This window comes from Pinus tabuliformis, chromosome 8 (genome assembly GCF_031772625.1).
Source record: "Pinus tabuliformis cultivar Carrire ecotype Pingquan chromosome 8, CPIR1, whole genome shotgun sequence".
In the NCBI taxonomy this organism is placed as follows: Eukaryota; Viridiplantae; Streptophyta; class Pinopsida; order Pinales; family Pinaceae; genus Pinus; species Pinus tabuliformis.
In genome coordinates this window covers 748,609,129-748,628,393 of record NC_142294.1, presented here as the reverse complement: position 1 = coordinate 748,628,393, position 19,265 = coordinate 748,609,129, and the positions used below count along the sequence as shown (strand labels likewise).

The window sequence follows — 19,265 nt, the reverse complement described above, 5'->3', positions numbered from 1 at the left end:
TTTTTCTCACTAATTATCATGGAGCGGTGAAGAGAAAATATTAAGGTTTTCATTTTTAGAAACCTATCATCCTATTTCCAAATAATGTTTTTAATTTAGCTATTACATTCAACATATTTGTACTTTTATCGTTCCCTCGAAAACCTATATTTATTTTGGACTCGATCGTTTTAGAAGAGCAGGGTTTCAGGGTGTAGTGGGTTTTCACACGTAGAGATTGTCACATGCCACCCTTAGATTCCATCTTTTTGATTCGCAGGTGTTTTTGCGGAATAGTGATAAGATTGTGAGAGAGATTGAATTAGCTCGGTGGGTCTGTCGAGGAGATCGACGCAGGGAAGTCCCCATTGTAGAGGAAAATCGCCCAGAATCCATTGTACATGGTTTAATTTAGCTGCGGGTGAGGGCTCCACAGTACTTGACTGGTAGCTCCGATTTCCTTGTAAGTTTGTGGTCCATATCTCCATTTTTCATCGTCCGTCTTAATACATGGTTTAGATATTGGCATTATTCCCTCAATTTATTCTCAACGCCCTGCCCTTTTACTGAAAATTCACTACTGTGATTTTGGTCCTTGCATTACTGCAGTCCCAACACCTCCTTAACAGCCAACATTCCACACGAACAAACAGAGTTAAATTACAATGGATGTGAATCACACAAACAACCTTTTACTGAAAATTTACTACTGTGATTTTGGTCCTTGCATTACTGCAGTCCCAACGCCTCTTTAACAGCCAATATTCCACACGAACAAACAGAGTTAAATTACAATGGATGTGAATCACACAAACAACAGATAACAGTGTGCTCATGATGCTCACTGTCGAGTTAAATTCCATGTGCATTTCAAAACCGTTCCATCCGTAGCCCTGGGGGCTGCGTTTCAAAACCGTTGGTTGAGAAAAATAATCAAGGGAACAACTTGGGGTTCCAACCGCGAGACCACTTCATCCGAAACCCAAAGAAAACCTGCTGCAACTGCTCCAAGACGAGCTTCATCAAACTTCTTTTAACAGCGATGGCATCTTTTTAGCGATAAAAGCTGCTTCGTTTTTCTGCGGAAATGCTTTGGTTTTTTGGAAACTTATGTCACTTTACACCGCCAGACGGGCTCGCTGTCGTTTCCTAGAATATTAGGTGGTTCCTCGCCGCATTAGCTTTCATTTTCCTTGACTTTTACTACATTCTGTGGATTGTTTGTAAAAAAGGTGGGATTACATGTAGGAAGGGAGAAATTTCTATGGAGACATGGATCGAATGGTTACATGTAGGAAAACGTTGAGGACATGGTCAAGTTGGATCGATTCAAACATTGATATCGGCAGAACCAATTTTAATACCGTAGTTTTCCCGAGCGCAGGGTGAGGTAAGACGAATGATTATTTATAAATTTATTTATTTGGTAATGTTTTCTTTTTTCCCAGCGGGTTGTGCACAGTCCGGGTGGACTATCTCGGATTTATTACTGGCACATAAATATTAAAAACTATTTTTTTAATGTAAAAAATATTCCATATTTTTTAATTCCATCTCCCGTTATAGATCAGTGTTGGCCATAATGAGGCTGATTTACAGGTAAGCTTTTGACTGAATGAACTCAACTCAAGACTTCTCGAGTGTAAGTAACCGTCCACACAAAATTTCAACCCTTGGTCTATTACCGAATTTACCTTGTATTATAATTTGCAGTGTATGCCAAAATATTGAGTTGGATACATACAATAGTCTAAATGACAGGCTATGTAATTCAGTGAGGTCAAGGAGCTTTGTGCACATGCTCTGACGATTCACAGTGAACAAGGTATACTCTTTCTCCAATCCTAATGAATGTGATATTGAACCCACTTTATATCATTCCCCTCCTTTCCTTAGGGTTGAGAAGTGCCTGGTGGGGTGAGTTAGGTTGATGAGCAGGTTGCATTTGTTTCAGTTGGTCAAGCAGCCATCCTCCAAGATTTCTATTAGTCGAACATTGAACGGTGCCACGAGTTCTCGCGTTATCAGGGAAGCAGTCCTCTGAATTTGTGGTCCTTGCCCCACTTAATTCATGCAGTGGAGCATGTGGACAAAGGCATGGGGCGCCAAAAGAAAGCGGATTCATTATTTCCTAATCCCTAAAATCTGGCTAAACACACGCATAATCTTAATTAAACCTGTTCCAATCAGAAAAGGCAGTATAAAAGGGCCAATCCGAAGTCTCAAAACATAGTAATGAGTAGTAGTCAAAGCTACTACCAGAAGAGACAATACCAAAGTCACCATGTAAGCTGCAGGAACGGCTGCCAGAAGCAGGGCCACTAAGACATCAAGAAAACAAGCAAAAAGGTAGTCCAGAGCCTAGAATTCAGCTTGCAAATCCACCGATACCAGTAAGTCGCAAATGAGCAAAAGCACCTACAAGATGTTATGATCCATGTCAAGATTCATAGACCCCGGCTACAATGGTAAAAGCACAGGCCCTTTAGAGAGCTGCAACAACAAAGAATCCAACAAACCTCCATATTCGATTGAATGGGCTAGAGTGGGAAATCTAGTGTTCCACGGGGACTCGCCCCCCTAGGGGTCTAGTTTCCTCGCACCCCCGCGCTCGGGGGACTTGGGGACGAGTAGGGGACGTTTCCCCACGCTCCCAAAATGGAGGAAACTCGGGGGGACGTGCCAGGGAAACGTTTCCCTTCCCTGAGGGGGTGTTTCCGAAAAGGGGGATGTGGGGGGACGTGGGGGGGCGTGGGGGGACGAGAGGGGACGAGGGGGGGCGAGAGGGGACGTGGGGGGACGAGGGGGGACGTGGCACACCTTTAATGCATTAAAAACCATTTTAATTAACTAAACGCTGAACTTAATCTTTAATTAAGAGTTAATTAACGTTTAGGGTTTTGGAAAATCGTTGTTTCATGTTATAAAAACGGCACCCTGAACCATGAACAACACACTCACAGCCTTTGCAAGTTCGCTGAGCGCTCCACTCACAGCATTGGATTTCACTATTCGGATTTTAATAAACAGTGCTTGTATCATTATTGATTGTATTAGGAATTGTATACAAAAGGTAAATTACCAAAAAAAAGTCAGTGAATTAATACAATTTGTTGAAAGTGCAAGCTGGGAAAACCAAGACCTTGAATCGGTTCAATATGGGCTCTCCCCGTTCATGGTGATAGTAGGTTTAGGAAAAGAGCCTATTGTCACATGTTCTGAAAAGTGGATCTGACTATTTTGTTTCCAGGAACCAATTAACCACAAGTATGGGTGAAAAATCCGACTTGTAAAAACTTAAAAGACTGCCTCCTTGACTACCATGCGTTGTGTTGATGAGACCTGACTAAAATATAATATTGTTGATATAATAAGACCTGATTAAAATACAGAATGTTAATATTCCACCAGCCACCCAACTACTTTCCTATATGATTTCTCAAAATTCTGCCCTGACATCTAATTTTGATCCCATGAGAACTTAAAGGGTTCAAAATATACATTCGCTCAAAGAAAGAAACCAGCAGGATCTGTAAAATGGAAACTAACTAAGCAGTCTAACAACATGAAAAGAAGAAAGTAACTTCCACTTACGTGTCTATCATTTTTTGCATGAGATTGCCGATGGAAAAATCTATGGCACAAGGTTATGGCTGTCGCAATGGTTACCTGGGAACTGAATAAACAATAGACAGTCAGCCTATTACTATATTAGGCCTATGGTCTTTACCTGTGGAAAAAGCATCCAGGTTCCGTTTAGTCCAAGTTCCAAAAATGATTTCTTTTAGACTTTTTCTCTAGGTTAGCAGTATCTAAAACAGAATTGTGAAGGTATATCAGACCTATGGGCTAGTCCTATGGAAGCATTGCCAAATAGGCTATTCATATATTAATATTATCAGTTGAAAATCTACAGCCTGCCTAACTAATATGTCAAGAACTTAGAAGTCCAGTTTCTCAAAATCGTTATACATAATCCACTATACTTCTGAGTTCTCTCTATAAGTTTTCTTCTAAGAAGGACAGTTCTCTCTTTGTTTAAGTTTTCTTCTAAGAAGGATTGTGTAAATTTTCAAATTCATTGCTTTCTTGCTCCAGGAATTCATATCAATGATCATGCTTTGCAGCTTTTCAATTCAAACCAAATTGTCATAGTGGACTCAATTAATAAATTATATTTTATATTTATAAATTTTTAAGACCCTGACGCTCCCCCATGTTTCCTAAAAAATGGTAGGGAGCTTTTGCATAGGCCGCTCCCGCGCCCCCTCGCCCCCTCGTCCCGGAACCTTGGTGGAACATTGGGGAAATCTGGGTCTGGCCAGAGTGACTTTGCAAGCACATCGTAAAGAGATTGGAGTGGCCTTTGTGGACAGCAGCATTGGAGACTCATATCTTGCTCTGGGTCGATATGAGGAGGCCATATTTGCATATCACAACTACAAGGCATTTGCTATCTTCAAGTTGCTACATGAAGAAGGCCATACCACAGTAGCCTCTTTATATGTAAGCCTTGCTAATCTGCATCTGAGAACTGGAAGATTTAGGGAAGCCAAGACCCACTCTGAAAATGCATTGATAATTTATGGATGGCATAGAGCTGGTCACTCCAATGATGATATTTCCACCAGCTTGACAGAGATTGTTGGATTATTTGAGTCTATGGGTGAATATAATCAGGCACTTTCTCTACTTCAAAGGGTTCTTAAAATCCTGGAAAAAACCCAGGATAGCAGTGGAATTGAGGCTCAGATAGGAGTGTTGTTTCACCTGCTTGGAAAATAAGTGGAAGCATACATGTTCTTTAAGAGGGCAATGTCTAAGCTTAGATTTGGGAATAATAGAAAGACCTGGCCCTTGGGAATGCATTTGAATCAGATGGGATTGGCTTGCATGGATCTCAATGCTCTATGGGATGCAACTGAGAGTTCTATTCAGGTGTATATTCCGAAAAGCAGTGAGATTAAAGCGGTTAGATTAAAGCAGTTAGAGAGGTTTTAATATTTTTGAATTAATTAACTTTGATTAAAAGTTTCTTCACATGAATATAAATATAAAGGAAAACTGAGATCGAATTCATTATATATATATAATATAATATGATTGTACGTATTTATTAATCATTATAAAAGCCAGCTAGAAATCTCAAAGGCAATTGAGACACAGCTTATACTGTTCTCCATAATCCTATAAACATATTATTATCAGCCACCAAAAGAAGGTGAGATTGAACAAGACACGGTTGTCCAAATTATGTATCCTATGGAGCCTCCTGTAAGGATATGCAATCTTTATGAAACTTTCATTGTATATACAAAATAGTTCAAGTTAAATTTGAAGATCCAACTTCTTAAAATGATGTTTGCCTTTGGCGCTTTGTGCAGGTTGTGTGTGATTTTGATTGGGAATTTGATGAGGTAGAGGTATATACTCGCTATACACAGGTTTATATATTTTATTAGTATGGTAGTGGAATCTCTATCTTGCTTTTCACTAGTCTGCTTTCTAAGAGTGATCTGTCATGGAATCTATTTGCAATGAATTTCATTGACTGCGTTCATTGGCTTTAAGTCTTATTTTAACATCGTCGTTGAGTATTCTTCTACTTTTCAGCATATCTCTTTGTAAATTGGAAACTATTTGCCTGCCTTTTTCGAGTTTTTCTTTGTAAAATGAAAGTCGTTTAACTATCTTTATGAGCCATTTTAAGGTAAATGAGCCATTTTAACTATCTTTATGAGCCATTTATATGCATTCACATTTACCCTCTCAGTAAAAAAAACCCTTTCCAATTTTTAGATAATGGAACTATTTGGCATTCCTTTCCCCTGCTTCGGGGGTATGCTAGTTGATATTGCATTATTGCGAGAGCATTTTATTTCTCCAAATTTGTTATGCTTCTACTTGTCTTTTGATTACATCATTTAATATTCAAACTGCATTATCTACAATATGAAATCTTCCTTCTAACCTTTTTGTTTAGTATTATTTTTGTATAGACAGTGTTAGAGATGATTTTTTTGTTTATTTGTATATACAACATTAGATATGACTATATTTTTATATAAAATACATACTGTTTTTATATGTGAAACTTCCAGATTGCATTTCTCATACAGTTCCTGTTTCTCGTTTCATTTTCTGTTTCTTGTTCCTGGTAACTTAGGTTCGCTGGGAAGTACTCCATCTTTCTGTTTTCTCTTAGAAAAAAATCATTACTTTTTATTAGAGAAAAAAGTGAACATTTTATATGTGCCATTCATGGGATTCATATTATATATCGCCATACTTATCTTTAAAATAGAACCCCTGTATTTCTGAGGCCTGCATGCTTTCATCTAACAACATAGCAAAAAACCAAGTTTCTCCCAACATCCTTTTGAAATACTTATATAACTAAGGATTGTTAATACCATCCTCAAAATTTTGAAACTGCATAGTCTAGCATATTCAAAATAGAACTGTTCTCACAAACCTAGAAATCAACCCCTAAAAAAGACCCATATCAAGGTCCTCAGCCTCTTTGAAAACGTCAGTGAGATAGAAACTATTATGGCCCAAACACTGGCCATGTCCTTTCAGATTAAAAATACGATCTCTGAATCTCTTGATTATCCCTGAGAAATTCTACAGCAATAGTCCTTTTTTAGATAAGACATCTGCTTCTGAGTCCGGATCTCGATAAATATGATGGAAAGAGATTATGTGAAAGGGTGTTAGCAGCCTTTTAGCCTAATTAAATATCGGCCACAGAAATAGGTTTTCCAGCATGAACTTATTGTAATCCAGTTTATCTCTAGGGCAGAGATGCCAAAGACTTGCAATCCCTCACCCCTTCTTCAACAACAATGTTTATCATAATTTTCAATGCCAGTAGTCTGACATAGTCATTTTAACTGTTTGCTAGACGAAATTTAAATCTCAAAAGATGAGAATCTGTCCAAGCCTACTTCAATTTAAAAAGGCATGGAGTGGCCACTGTCACGTCTATTTTGCTTTTAAGCTGTGCACAAGGATCATTACAAGTTTAAGTTTTTCATAAGTACTTTGGTTGGATTATATACAACTACTACATTAAAACATTTCTAAGAGGCAGATATAAGCCAGCTTTGCTGCTAATTTTACTTGTTCCTTCTTAGGTTTCTCTGAAATGCTCAGATTCTCCAGCCATTAGAAGCACCTTTGGGCAGCCATTATTCTTCATTAATAATTAGCCAGCAGGTATGTTATCCGAGCACCATGTATTTACAAGAAACAAATAGTTCGAATTAGATGAATCTCTGGATTATTTCCAAGGAACAAATAGTTCGAATTAGATGAATCTCTGGATTTTTACGGCGTAGTGAAGTCATTCTAGAGTTGAATATTTTATTGTTTTATTGTTTACAGGCTTGCTTGGAGTTTATTTTCATAAGGGCTTTAAGCTGTTGTGGAATCAATCTGGTTTTGTAGTCATGAAGCTCGATGTCAATGTGTTGCGATATTTATCCAAGGATGAGTTTCGTGTACTCACAGCCATCGAAATGGGCATGAAAAATGTAAGTTTCTGTATCTATAAAAAATGTAAGTTTGTGTATTTATGAAAAATCTAAATTTTTTTTGTCCTATCTTCAAAGTAAAATGATTTTCTGAAAGATAACAAGTTATAAATCTAAGGTTTCTGTATCTATAAAAGATTTAAAAATGTAAGTTTGTGTATTTATGAAAAATTTAAGTTTTTTGTTGTTGTCCTATCTTCAAAGGAAAATGAATTTCTGAAAGATAACAAGTTATAAAACTACCGTTTCTCCATTTCATTGTCCAGTATGTAAGGATTGAGTGAGAACAGTATTCAACCATCAATTCCCTGGTATGAGGGCCCTGTGATTTTCTTGTTAATGGACTAATAAGAAACAAGGTTGGGCATTAAACCTTGTGTACTATCACTGATCTGATTGTTTACATATTCCACTGTACAAATTGTTTAAAGTTAGGCACTGCTAGTGTGTTTATTTTTGCTAACTTAACGCATAGACTGGGCTTGGGGTGCATGGATTTCTAACATTGCCAAGGTGAATGGTTCACAAAAGTGTCCATTTTTTTTTTTTTTTTTTTCAATGCTCCAATACTCCAATTCTCCCCTCTAAGCCATGCACACCTTTGGTTCCACCACACCTCCATGAACACTCCTCAACCCAAGTGTCCCCAAGTCAAGCACAAGCCTCCATGTAAGCAGCCAAGTGGTTTGATGCTTTCAAGGGCCCATGTTCTCAACACCTTGCTCTGAAATGCTGAATTCTCCTTCTCCAAATAAATTGTCCTCCCAAGCAACTTAGCAACCAAGACCTCCATGTGTGCCTCATGAAGAATGCCACATAGATCTTCAATCTCCTAAGGAAGTGTGCCACCCTAAGCACAAAGTCAAGTAGTAATCTATGATTAAACTATATCTAACCTAATGTGTATTAGTATGTCGATCGTAGTACAACCAAGGGTAGTCAAAACACCATGCACTTCACATCACAATGTCACATGAAACACCCCCAAGCATGTGTAAACACTTTTGGAGTAATACCAAAGATAACTTATGCTCCAGCCGACCGTCCTTGCCTCCACATACTAAAGGCATTGCATACACATTCTTGTAGTCTTGTGCCCCATTTATTTTCTTATGGGAGATATAGACTGTGGAGGGCATAGGCTACACTTTGTCCTATGTTGAAGTGCTTCCAATTGCATTAACAACTTCACACATGACTTCCTAATAACTTTACCTTTGTATGGTTTGTAGCTTCACACAGTCCACAACTCCCTATTCTTCCTGTGACATAATCTTTTAACTTAGCCATATCAAATTTTTGTTATTGCTTTATGTGGATTGTATAGCAACAATCTGCACATGTTTTCTGTTCATACCTCTTTGTGACTAATAACTCCACATCCACTTGTGTTAACCATTTTTTGAAGACTTTCATGAAAATTTTCAAGGTTTCTTGAATCTTAAGCACAAAATAAATTAAAAAAATAACCTTTTCCATTTCATATCTTCAAGGATCCAATTTGGATCACACCTCCCTAATGGGGGGTTTTCGGTTGCCAAAAGATTCAACTTTAACTCATAATTTTTGCACTCTAATTTGTTAATGGTGGATAAATTTACACTATACCTTGGTCTTTGAAGAGAATTTGAAGGTTGGTATTCTCACATGGAGCCATCTCCTTTAAGCTTGTCCCATTGTTCGTAGCTCATGAAGGTACAAAGCAAATAGTCATTTCCCTCTTTTGCAATTTGGTGTATTTTCCCTATTCCCATTTGGTTGAAAATCCCAAGAAACCCACAATCTTTGATGTAGAAGCAATTGACCGGAGCACAATATTTTCTCCCATATGTAGATTTATCTCTTAGGACCAGAGATGCCTAGCCCTCTTTGTTAGTGAGATCTTTACATACGGGTCTCAACTCTCACACGCCTCGACTCACCTTGGGGGATTTCTAGAACTATTATCTCTTACTTCTAGGTTGTTTCGGCAAATCGAAACAATAAGCGGCAAATAGTCTCAGTATGCAACAAATGGGAGAAGGGCGAGACCTCCGGGTTCATCACAACCCCCCCGCTCTCCCCCCTCCTCACCCCCCTTTACGAGACATATAAATATCTTTAAGATCAGCCTGTAGATGTAGCACCATGCCTCAGTCGACCTATTCCTAGAGAGTCAGAGGGAATGGCTCGAGACGGAGACAGTGTAGGGCGCCTCCCACCCACCAAACCTCCCAACTACAACATAATGGACAAAGAATCATCAACAACTTCTTCCTTTTGACCTCAGATGATAGGAGTAGCCCTCGCTCCGCTACTCCCTCTAGGATCATACAGTTAGATTTCTTGACAGTTTTAGAGGACCTGGACGGGGAAAGATTGCCTTGCTTTCCTCCCTCACCGTTGATCGTCAGTTCTAGGAGATGTTAACCTCGTTGACCTAATCTTCAACTCACCTTTACTTCTTTGGAGTTACACAAACTAACAACAGACATACTCTGTATTTCTCATTTTTGGTCATTTCATGTGATTTTATACATTCTCTAATTGTACCTTTATTTCATTCTAGTCTTATCTTTAGTCATATTTCTAGTCTTTTTAGCTTTGGAGTTACAATGGAGTCACATTTGCGCTCCCACATGTCTTGTATCTCCCACGTCTTGTATTTACACCGGATGCATCTTTTAGTCCCATTGATCGATTCCTGTGGTCACCTGAGGACATTAATAAAGTTATCTTATCTCATCTTAAGGTTTTTTAGTTCATCCAATGAAGAAATTGCAACTTGTTCACTATTGAGCTCTTCTTGTTTTCTTGCTTTTCCTCTTCAATATTCTATATTGATTTGAGGAAGTTTTTTTTGGGATCCTCTTTTGGGAAATAATCTAGCTTTTTATACAGGGCTTGTTTCGTCCAACATGAAGTGCATGTATCAGAACATTGACAATCTAGCCTTGTGACTTTTCTTCTTACATTAGAAGCAACAATAGATGATTTGCCTTGTACATACCCCTTTGGTTTGTTCTTGTGCTTGCAGTCTTGCTTTCTTGGTCTCCCAAGTGCTAGTGTAGTCTTTGATGTTGGGGTTGTCTTCTTGCTACCCTTCTTCAATCTTTCTCAAGTTTCATGGAGTGATGGATTGTTGCCTACTGCATTTGCTTTGGCCTTTTCTTTACTTAAAGTGACCATTGATTTAGTCTCCTTTGCCTTGACAAATGTGATCTTGGTGGTCTTGGGTTCTCTTAAAGCCAAACTTTTCAGAGATGGCATGTATTTGTTTGCCTCCACACACACATTCATAATCTTTCACAACCGTGGAGCATTCACCTACTTCATCTTTACCACCAAAACGTAAGCCTCATGCTTCAACCTAGGTTCCACTATAATAGGGTCTTTAATACTTTGACTTTTCTTGCCATGCCCCTGATCATTTTAGCCCATTTGGTTTCTTGACTTAGAGCCTATGCACTTGGTATGCAATTCAAAACTATTAATGCCCATAGTATGCAATTCAAATTAAAAATGCCATTGACACACAATTCAAAACTATTAAAAGACTCTTTTGCTAAATCAAAATGAGAAAGGTATTTGGAGGATGTGCATATCATGTTTCCCCTATTCACGATGCAAGCATTTGTTGTAGAAGTGGAAGTTTTGCCTCTTCCTTTATCACTTGGACTTGTACATAAAGTCTTGTCAACATTTCATCCTTGGAGGATGTGCATACCATGTTTCCCCTAGTCATGATGCAAGCATTTGTTGTAGAAGTGGAAGGTTTTGCCTCTTCCTTTATCACTTGGACTTGTACATAAAGTCTTGTCAACGTTTCATCCTTGTCTACCAATTCTTTCTATAGTTGTTCCCATCATTTAAGTACACCTTTTCTCTTGGTAACTGTCCAATTGATTTATAATGCCTCCCAATTGCATAAGATGAACTTTGAACGAATCCCAACACTTCATGGCATCAATGATGGAGTTTTGGCATCCAACAATTTCTTTATAAAAGCAACTAAATTTTTTGAGGTTTGGAGATCACATTGTAAGTCTTCAATCTTATTCTTAGACTGCTTCAACTTCTCCCTCAATTGTTGATTCTATTATTAATCTGCTCATTGGTGGCTTTCAATTCTTCTAGCCTTTTTCTTTTTTAAATCCTTACCAATGGTTGCTTTTTTTCAATGTGGTCTTGCCAAGGGTACATCTCTCTGATACTAATATGGTTTGTAATCACTTAGCTTATGTATGATGTAATTCGTTAACACTGATGCCTTCAAAATTTCAAACATTTAATATGTGAAAAATAAATGTTTTTTACTGTGTTGGTATATTTATTCTTTTTGTGCTATGTTTTGGAAAAATTATTGCTATGTAATAATCTTAGTCCTGTGCAATTGTTATCTTTAGATTTTACTGTATATTTAGGCAACGAATATAAAACAACAAACTCATATAATCACACATCATAGAACATTTAGGATTTACCTTGGAAATCCAAATGGAACAATCAACATCGAAGAGGAGGCTTTCTTAGCACCAAAGAATCTCATGTAACATTTGATTTCAAATCCGACTTAACTAGAGCTATGTTATTCCTAGCCTAGTGACTCAAGCTAAAGGAAATGATAGCCCCCTTAATCTACTCTTGATACACTTAGCTAGGAAAACATTGGTGGACAATAGATATTCTTGTTTCCGTAGATTGTGACCAAGAAATATCAACATTGTCTTCCTCCCATTTGGAAGAAAGTCTCACACGCTGTAGATGATCTCTTTCTATAAACACAACTTTGTCCTTGTTATACTCTGGGATCTTGCCTTTGGCAAAACTAGAAAGGTTGGGATGACTTCTCTGTCTCATTGCTCGAATATTGGGTCTTCTTCATAGTCACTTGGAAGTTTCCTCCTCCTACATTATTATGAACCTTGTGCCTTAAAAATGATAATAAACCAATGATTATAGCCCTCTTTGAGGGGGAAACCTCCTTTTACAAGGAATACAATGTACGAGACAATACTTGATGATCTTTTGACTAGGTCTCAGTATATATGTAGGAAAGCAAGGGTACAATTATAGTAAAATGGGACTGACGAGAGGTTCTAGCCTACATAACAATATAACAATAGAAATGTAACCACTTAATATTTAGGCTTAATATGATGTTTTAGGGTTAACATGGGCCTTATATAGGGCTTAACATACCCTTGCCCTTCAAACAAGTATTGTTGTCAACATTTGATTATCTATGGGTGTTTCTACATGAACAAATCATCTTCCCATGTTGCTTTTTCCACTGGTAGATTCTTCTATTTGATGAGGTACTCAGTAATTGCTTGATTTCTCAGCTGGATTATTTTTGGTTCTAGTATTAATTTTCCTTCTTCATAAATCTCTGGTAGAATAGTTTGGATTGGGATCTTGTCACTGATTATATTATTTAAACCAGAAACAAGGAAGACTAGATGTACATGTGAAGATAGAGGCAACTCTAGTTTGTAAGACATACTTCCAATCCTCAACAACACCTTATAAAAACCATAATAGCTTGGTGCTAATTTATTGTCCTTTTGTTGGTTGAGGGACATCTGTTTATTTGGTTGTTGTCTCACAAATACCCATTCCTCCACTTCAAATTCCCTTGCATTGCGATGTTGATTTTCTTGTTGTTTCTTCCTATGTTGTGCCATAACCAAGTTTTTTTTTAATAGTTTGAGAAGCTCTTGTTGGTGCCATATGTGGTCCTCTACTGCTTGAGTCTTTATAGTCCCTTTCAATGGTGATGTGATGGATGGAGGATGATAATCATAAAGTGCCATAATTGGTGACATTTTTGATGAAGTATGGAAGGATATCTTGCACCACCATTTTGCCAAGGGCAACTGTTTGACCTGTTGTGTCTGTTTATTAGATGCAAAGCGATGTAGATATCCTTCCAAAACATTTATTCATATTCTCAGTTTGTGCATCAAATTAAGGATGGTAAGATGAGCTATGAGCCAGTTGAGTACCCTTATAAGAATACAATTCAGTCCAAAAGTTGTCAGTGAAAATTGAATCTCTATAACTTACAGTAGCCTTTGGTATTCCATGTAACTTTTGGATTGTTTCCACGATTGCTTCTGCCACTGTACTTGCTTTAGCTTTTGGACTGTTTCCTTGAAATGTTTTTGCCATTGTACTTGCTTTAAAAGGATGAGAAAGAGAGTAAAAATGGGCATACTTTGTCATTCAATCACATCCTTCCACTCTTTCCTTTAGTTTTGGGTAAACTTGTAATAAAATCCATTGAAACTTCTTCCCAACGCTGGCTTGGTATGGCTAATGGTTGAACGAGCCCTGGGGTCTTGATTATCTTTCCCTTATTTTGTATATGATACTCCCTTGGAATATCTAAGAATCTCAATGAAGGTTTATGGGTTTTGCTTGAGTTTCTCAGAGAGCAATTTCGTCAAACAGTTTTAGGATATGTAGCTATAGGTGTGTTTTCCATCATAAATCTCAAATAAAAGGACACATTATCATAACCACACCATGAAATCACCTCAATTGAGCAAAACACAACTTGTATTAAGCTCAAAGAAAAGTAGATATCACTGACATAAATGTGCTTCAACAATAGATGAATATTATAACCACAAACACCAACAAATATATACAATAATAAGAGAGTTGTAATATGAAGTTCAGAGGACAAATCTGGACTGATAATATAAGGATGTCATTGATCAACGGTAGCACACTTTAGCAAGGAATGATTGATGGCGTTAGTTGCTTGAACAAGTCTAAGAAGACTAACAAATTTGGTCCCTTTACTCCTTGCTTTAGCTTGGTCCACCTACTGATATAAATATTGATGCTCAAATATGCAACACACAACCAACAAAAGGGGTGACATTGACCTTTGTTTGGACCACCACTAGTAGAGAAAACGTTAGCCTAGACTTTCAGCGAATACCCAGATAACACGACCCTTCCCCTTTAGTTTTTCGACCTAGTGATTAGAGGCAGAATCGACCCACTGTTAACTTGGAAACACACCAATAAAGGGATGATTTCAACCCACAATAGGGAGAGGGTAACTCGACCTCTCTTGAGAGGGCAAGCTCGGTCCACTTAGCCACAAAGCTTTGCTCAACCACTTCAGCAAAATCACTGTAACTTGTCTCTCCATTGGTCAAGGTTGTCATTGATTCAATATGGCATTGTCGAGATGGAAAATATTCTTGTGATACATGAGATGTTGCGCCTAATGATAGAGAAACCCTAATTGTAACAAACCCTAGGTGTGAAACCCTAATCCTAAGTACATACCCTAAATGCCTAATGTACATCATGATGCCCTAGCCCTTATTAAAGCAAAACCCTTGCATAATTAAAAGTGAGCAAACCCTAGCCTGGTTGGCAAATCCTAAGTATTAATGTCCTAATATGGTGAAAATCCTTTAGTACCATTATACCCTAATTCACAACCTTGTTCATTATTACTTATTAAAAAACCCTTACACATGATGAAACTCTATGTCTACCCTAATATAATAACAAAATCCTAATCCCATTTCCTTTATAAAAATTCTAAATTCTAAACCTTCCCATAAAATCCCTAAACCTAACTACACATTTACACTACCATAGATTATTAAAAAAAAATACAAAGACATAAAAGCTTTATGATAAAATCCTATAATACCCTAACTTGATAAATTCCTTCCAATATACTACCCACTCCTTAAAGTGCTACCATAACAAATTATTAATTTAAAACGTTAATAAAACCTTTATAATCCATGACATGCATACTTTTGCAAATTAAAAAGGGAATGCTATATATAACACTACAACTCCATGCTAGCATATTACACAATTCCATCATCACAAAGTGTTCATCCATTTATTAGAATTAAAAATTACACCTACACGAGTGGACTCCTTAACTCCAACAACCGTATCTCTTCCAAATGCTAAATCAATATATATATAAACTTTGTATAGTTTGGTTAAGCATAAAAAATTTCGGTGAAGATCACAAAAATTTAGGGAGAAGGCATAAACGTAGCAAGGAGGCCGAGAAGGATGATTGAATAATAAATTTGGGCAAAGTTCTGTATCGGGCTATTCTTCCTTCTCGGACTACAGGAACAGTGAACAATCATCACCTCAACTTGTTTTTGCTGGTCAATAGCTCGTTTTGCTGGACAGTGAGAAGCTCAAAATTGTTGACAGTCACCTGAAGAAGCTCAGTTATTTGTGAAGATTAAAACTCGAACAGTCATTTCTGCAGGCTCGAATGATAGCTTTGAAAGCTCGGATTGAACCTGTAATAAACTTGTGAGGAGGCTCAGATAAGGGCAAATAACAGTCACCGAAAAAGGTCGAGGAGAATAAAAGGATTACAGTTTGGGCTAATTTTTTTTGATCAGATAAGGCAACAGACCTTGATGCATTAATACCTCGAACTTGTAATAACCTACAGAAGCTCAGATTTGTTACAGTTGCTGTGGAAGGTGAGAGCTCGGACATATGTTTTAAGGATTCGGTTTATTGAACTATTGTTGGACAATCACCCACAAACTCGGATTTGTTGGAGAACAGAGCTCAGGCTCGGACCTGAGCACACCTGTGACAGTGATAGCCTTGGTGCTCAGCCTCAGGGGTATATACTATAATCTTAGACCAATCCTCATTTACAAGCTCGGTGTGTGGACAATCAGGTTAGATTGTGAGGCTTAGATCTGAACTCGGTAAAGTCATCTCGGATTAGTCAATTGTGAAGTCCAATAAACATACTACACCTTTTAACATTGGCAGACCTATCTGAGTGACAGTTTCAGGGCTTAGACAGTGTCTATAGAAGGCAGTTACTTACACAAGTGTCTCAGACTTGTGTAAAGGATCACTGCTCGTGGGAAGATTGAAGCTTGGGTCCGAAGTTTATTGAACTGTGAAAAATCATAGTCACCTAGATGGCTTGAACCTGTGGTGTGTTGATGAGCAACTTATTGATATCACTTGAAGCAGCGTATTGAGGAACCCCTGGAGACATTGTGAAGTACTTGAAGAATTGTTTTGGTGCAGATTCTTTTTGTTGAGTAGCCTTGACTGACCTTGGAGATAATCTTGAAGACCATGATGCATTATTGAAAGTCATCATGAGGTGAACTTGTAGATCTAGTTTGAGTACAATGAAGAGCAGTGGTGACACCTTCTAAAAAAATCAAGGTTGTCATTGATGATGTAACGTGGAGACCAAGGTGAAGACTAAGCGAAGATTGGCAGGGCTCGTTGAAGAAGACATTGGGAGCCGTGAAGTATAGCCAAATACATCTTGATGATGTAAAGTAAGGGTTGGAGCCTTGAAAAGACAAGGTTGATGCCTTGGAGGATAGGGTTGGAGCCCTAGAGGATTGGAGTCCTCAAGAAACCAGGTCGGAGCCTGAACCAAATATAGGGTTGGAGCCCTTGAGGTTGGTGCCTCTAAATTGACAAGGTTGGAGCCTTGGAAGTCCAAGTCGGTGCTTGGCACAATATAGGTTGGAGCCCGGGAGATTGATGATCAGTGTCTTAATCTAGGGTTGGAGCCTTACATCTATTGTACTTGATTTATTGTAAAGAAAAAATTAATAAAAACATTTATTCTTATTGTTCATTTGTGTTCTAAATATAAGTGATCTAATTGGTAAAAACAACAATTGAAAAGAAATACTGATTCACCCCCCCCAGTGTTTCCAACATGTGTTTAGAATCTTGGCCTCTCCAAGGATGTAGCTTAGCCTGCAAGATATATAGAATATTCACGGTTAAAAGATAAAAGCAACTGATAACACCATGAAACTTACTTTTTTTGCTATTATCTTCTTCTCCATTGAGCACAATGGAGAAATCAGAGTGGTCCTGCTCCCAAAGTAGCTAGGGTGTATGGTTTCAACACCGAAACTAGCAACCAACAATGAGGGTTTCCAAAAGCCCTAGACCCTTCCTCAAGAGCTCTCCAAACTTCCTTTTCTCAAATTGGAAAATGCAAGAATGAGGAGAGACCCCTCATTTTTCCTCTTTTACAACTCATTTGCCAATTTTGCCACCATTTTACTCTTTTATTTTAATAAAGTCACTTTAGTGGGTTTTCTCACTTAAATATAAAGTGACTTTTCATTAGCATAGGACCCATGTCCCCTTTTCACCACTTTGGCCTTTTTAATGTTTTCTCCTAGGCGAATCATTTTCCCTTGATTAATTTTTCTCGCCGTAAACTACGGGAACCTTATTACGCTAGCGAACCCCCATATGACTCCTAAGCAGATGGGGACCTTATAGTCCTCCCTGCCCAAGATTGCTTGTTCTCAAGCAACTTTAGCCCCAGATGTTGGAGCACCTATTCCCCTTCCCATGTGACATCTTGAACTGGCAGATCTTTCCATTTCACTAGGGACTCCTTAATGGTCCTTGTTACAGGTCATTTTGTCACATCCAATCAAATGGCTTGGAAACCAGATCGATCAACATCCAATGACACTTTGCACTCATCCCCTGCAAAGCCTAGAACATCTTCTCTCCAAAAAGTCCAAGAATTTTGGGTTTAACAACTTAAAAACCTCATTTTTGGACCCATCGCACTTCCCCTTTGAGCAACTTGCACTGTTGCATGTTGTCCACTTAGCAACTGCGTTGATCAACGCTTTTGCCTTTGTTGTAGGTGCGATGGCCTCTAGAATTTGGTAAAAAATAAAATAATTTTTAATCTTCTCTTTCTAGAAGCTTCCAAGGTGGTTTTAACCATTTACTATTGATTAAGATCTCAAACTCCTATGCTTGGGGTCTTATCTCTTATCCCTAGAGCTTATCCTCCCTCATATGTGGATCTAAGTCCTAGATTAGTAAATCCCAAACCACCCTATTTACCCTATAAATTTACTGCCTCCCATGGAGTCTAGGTGGCTTTTGGAGACTCTTAGTTATGCCCTCATGCTGCTGCTTTGTGCCTAAGGATCCATTATCCATCCATGCACTTGAGTTGTGATTGAAGGCTTGCTTTGTGACAAGGGAAGGACATGATAGTTGGGAGACATCTACAAGGTCAAGATCTGTAAAGGGTTGTAATTTCTCCTATATTCATTAATACAAAAAAGTATTTGGTTTTCCTATGCTTATGATTTACTGATGCATATGCATTACAATGCCTTCTTAACTCATTGTTTAGAGATGTTAATACATGATATTTGTATGTTGTATTGCTTTTTCTTGTTTTAGTTGTCTTGCAAGTCCTATTTATGACATTTGGTTTGGAGCTAAAGCTTGCAAGCAAGGAGAAGAGGAGAACTTGCGTTGGACTCCAGGTAGGTCTTTCCTCCATGTTCTAATTTCTCTAAGGAAAGCATTAGTCTTTTTGTTCTTGTTGTTTCTAGATCAACCACTAGATCTAGGGAGTTCACTTCTGTCTGCAGAAGAGATTTATTCGTCAAATAGTCCTGTTCCTCAACTTTCGTTCCCGCACCTACAAAATTTCCTTCATAACTAGAATTAGCGTCCCTTCATTTTCTAGTGGTGAAAGCTTTGCAGACACGATTACATGTTGGCCTTTTTGAGGCAAGAGACGTGGAGAACATTGTGAATCACACACCCCTCCTAAAGCTCTAGCTCGTAGGCTACCTTACCTGCACGCATCACAATCTAGTAGGGTCCATAGAATCTGCATTTAAGCTTCTCCTGCCCCTTTCTTTTTGAGCAATGACTGCCTGTAGGGTTGTAGACAAAGATACAATCCTCAATCTCAAAGCT

The 19,265-nt window shown here is 38.1% G+C and overlaps 1 protein-coding gene across 16 annotated transcripts in view; it reads left to right on the top strand.

The window, feature by feature from the left end:
- The first annotated feature begins 126 nt into the window (after nucleotides 1-126).
- LOC149237754 (serine/threonine-protein kinase rio2-like) overlaps nucleotides 127-19,265 on the top strand; it is a 250,038-nt gene continuing 230,899 nt past the window's right edge. The window contains exons 1-6 of one of the 16 annotated variants that reach the window (XM_089372782.1): nucleotides 129-442; nucleotides 589-1,140; nucleotides 1,228-1,369; nucleotides 5,364-5,396; nucleotides 7,119-7,200; nucleotides 7,432-7,517. In XM_089372782.1, the coding sequence (XP_089228908.1) occupies nucleotides 7,434-7,517 (84 nt within the window). In that variant the 5' untranslated portion in view covers nucleotides 129-442; nucleotides 589-1,140; nucleotides 1,228-1,369; ... (1 more) ...; nucleotides 7,119-7,200; nucleotides 7,432-7,433. Of the gene's footprint in view, nucleotides 443-588; nucleotides 1,141-1,227; nucleotides 1,370-5,363; nucleotides 5,424-7,118; nucleotides 7,201-7,368; nucleotides 7,518-19,265 lie in introns of all 16 variants that reach the window. The other 15 variants (XM_089372776.1, XM_089372781.1, XM_089372770.1 and 12 more) reach the window with 15 other exon arrangements.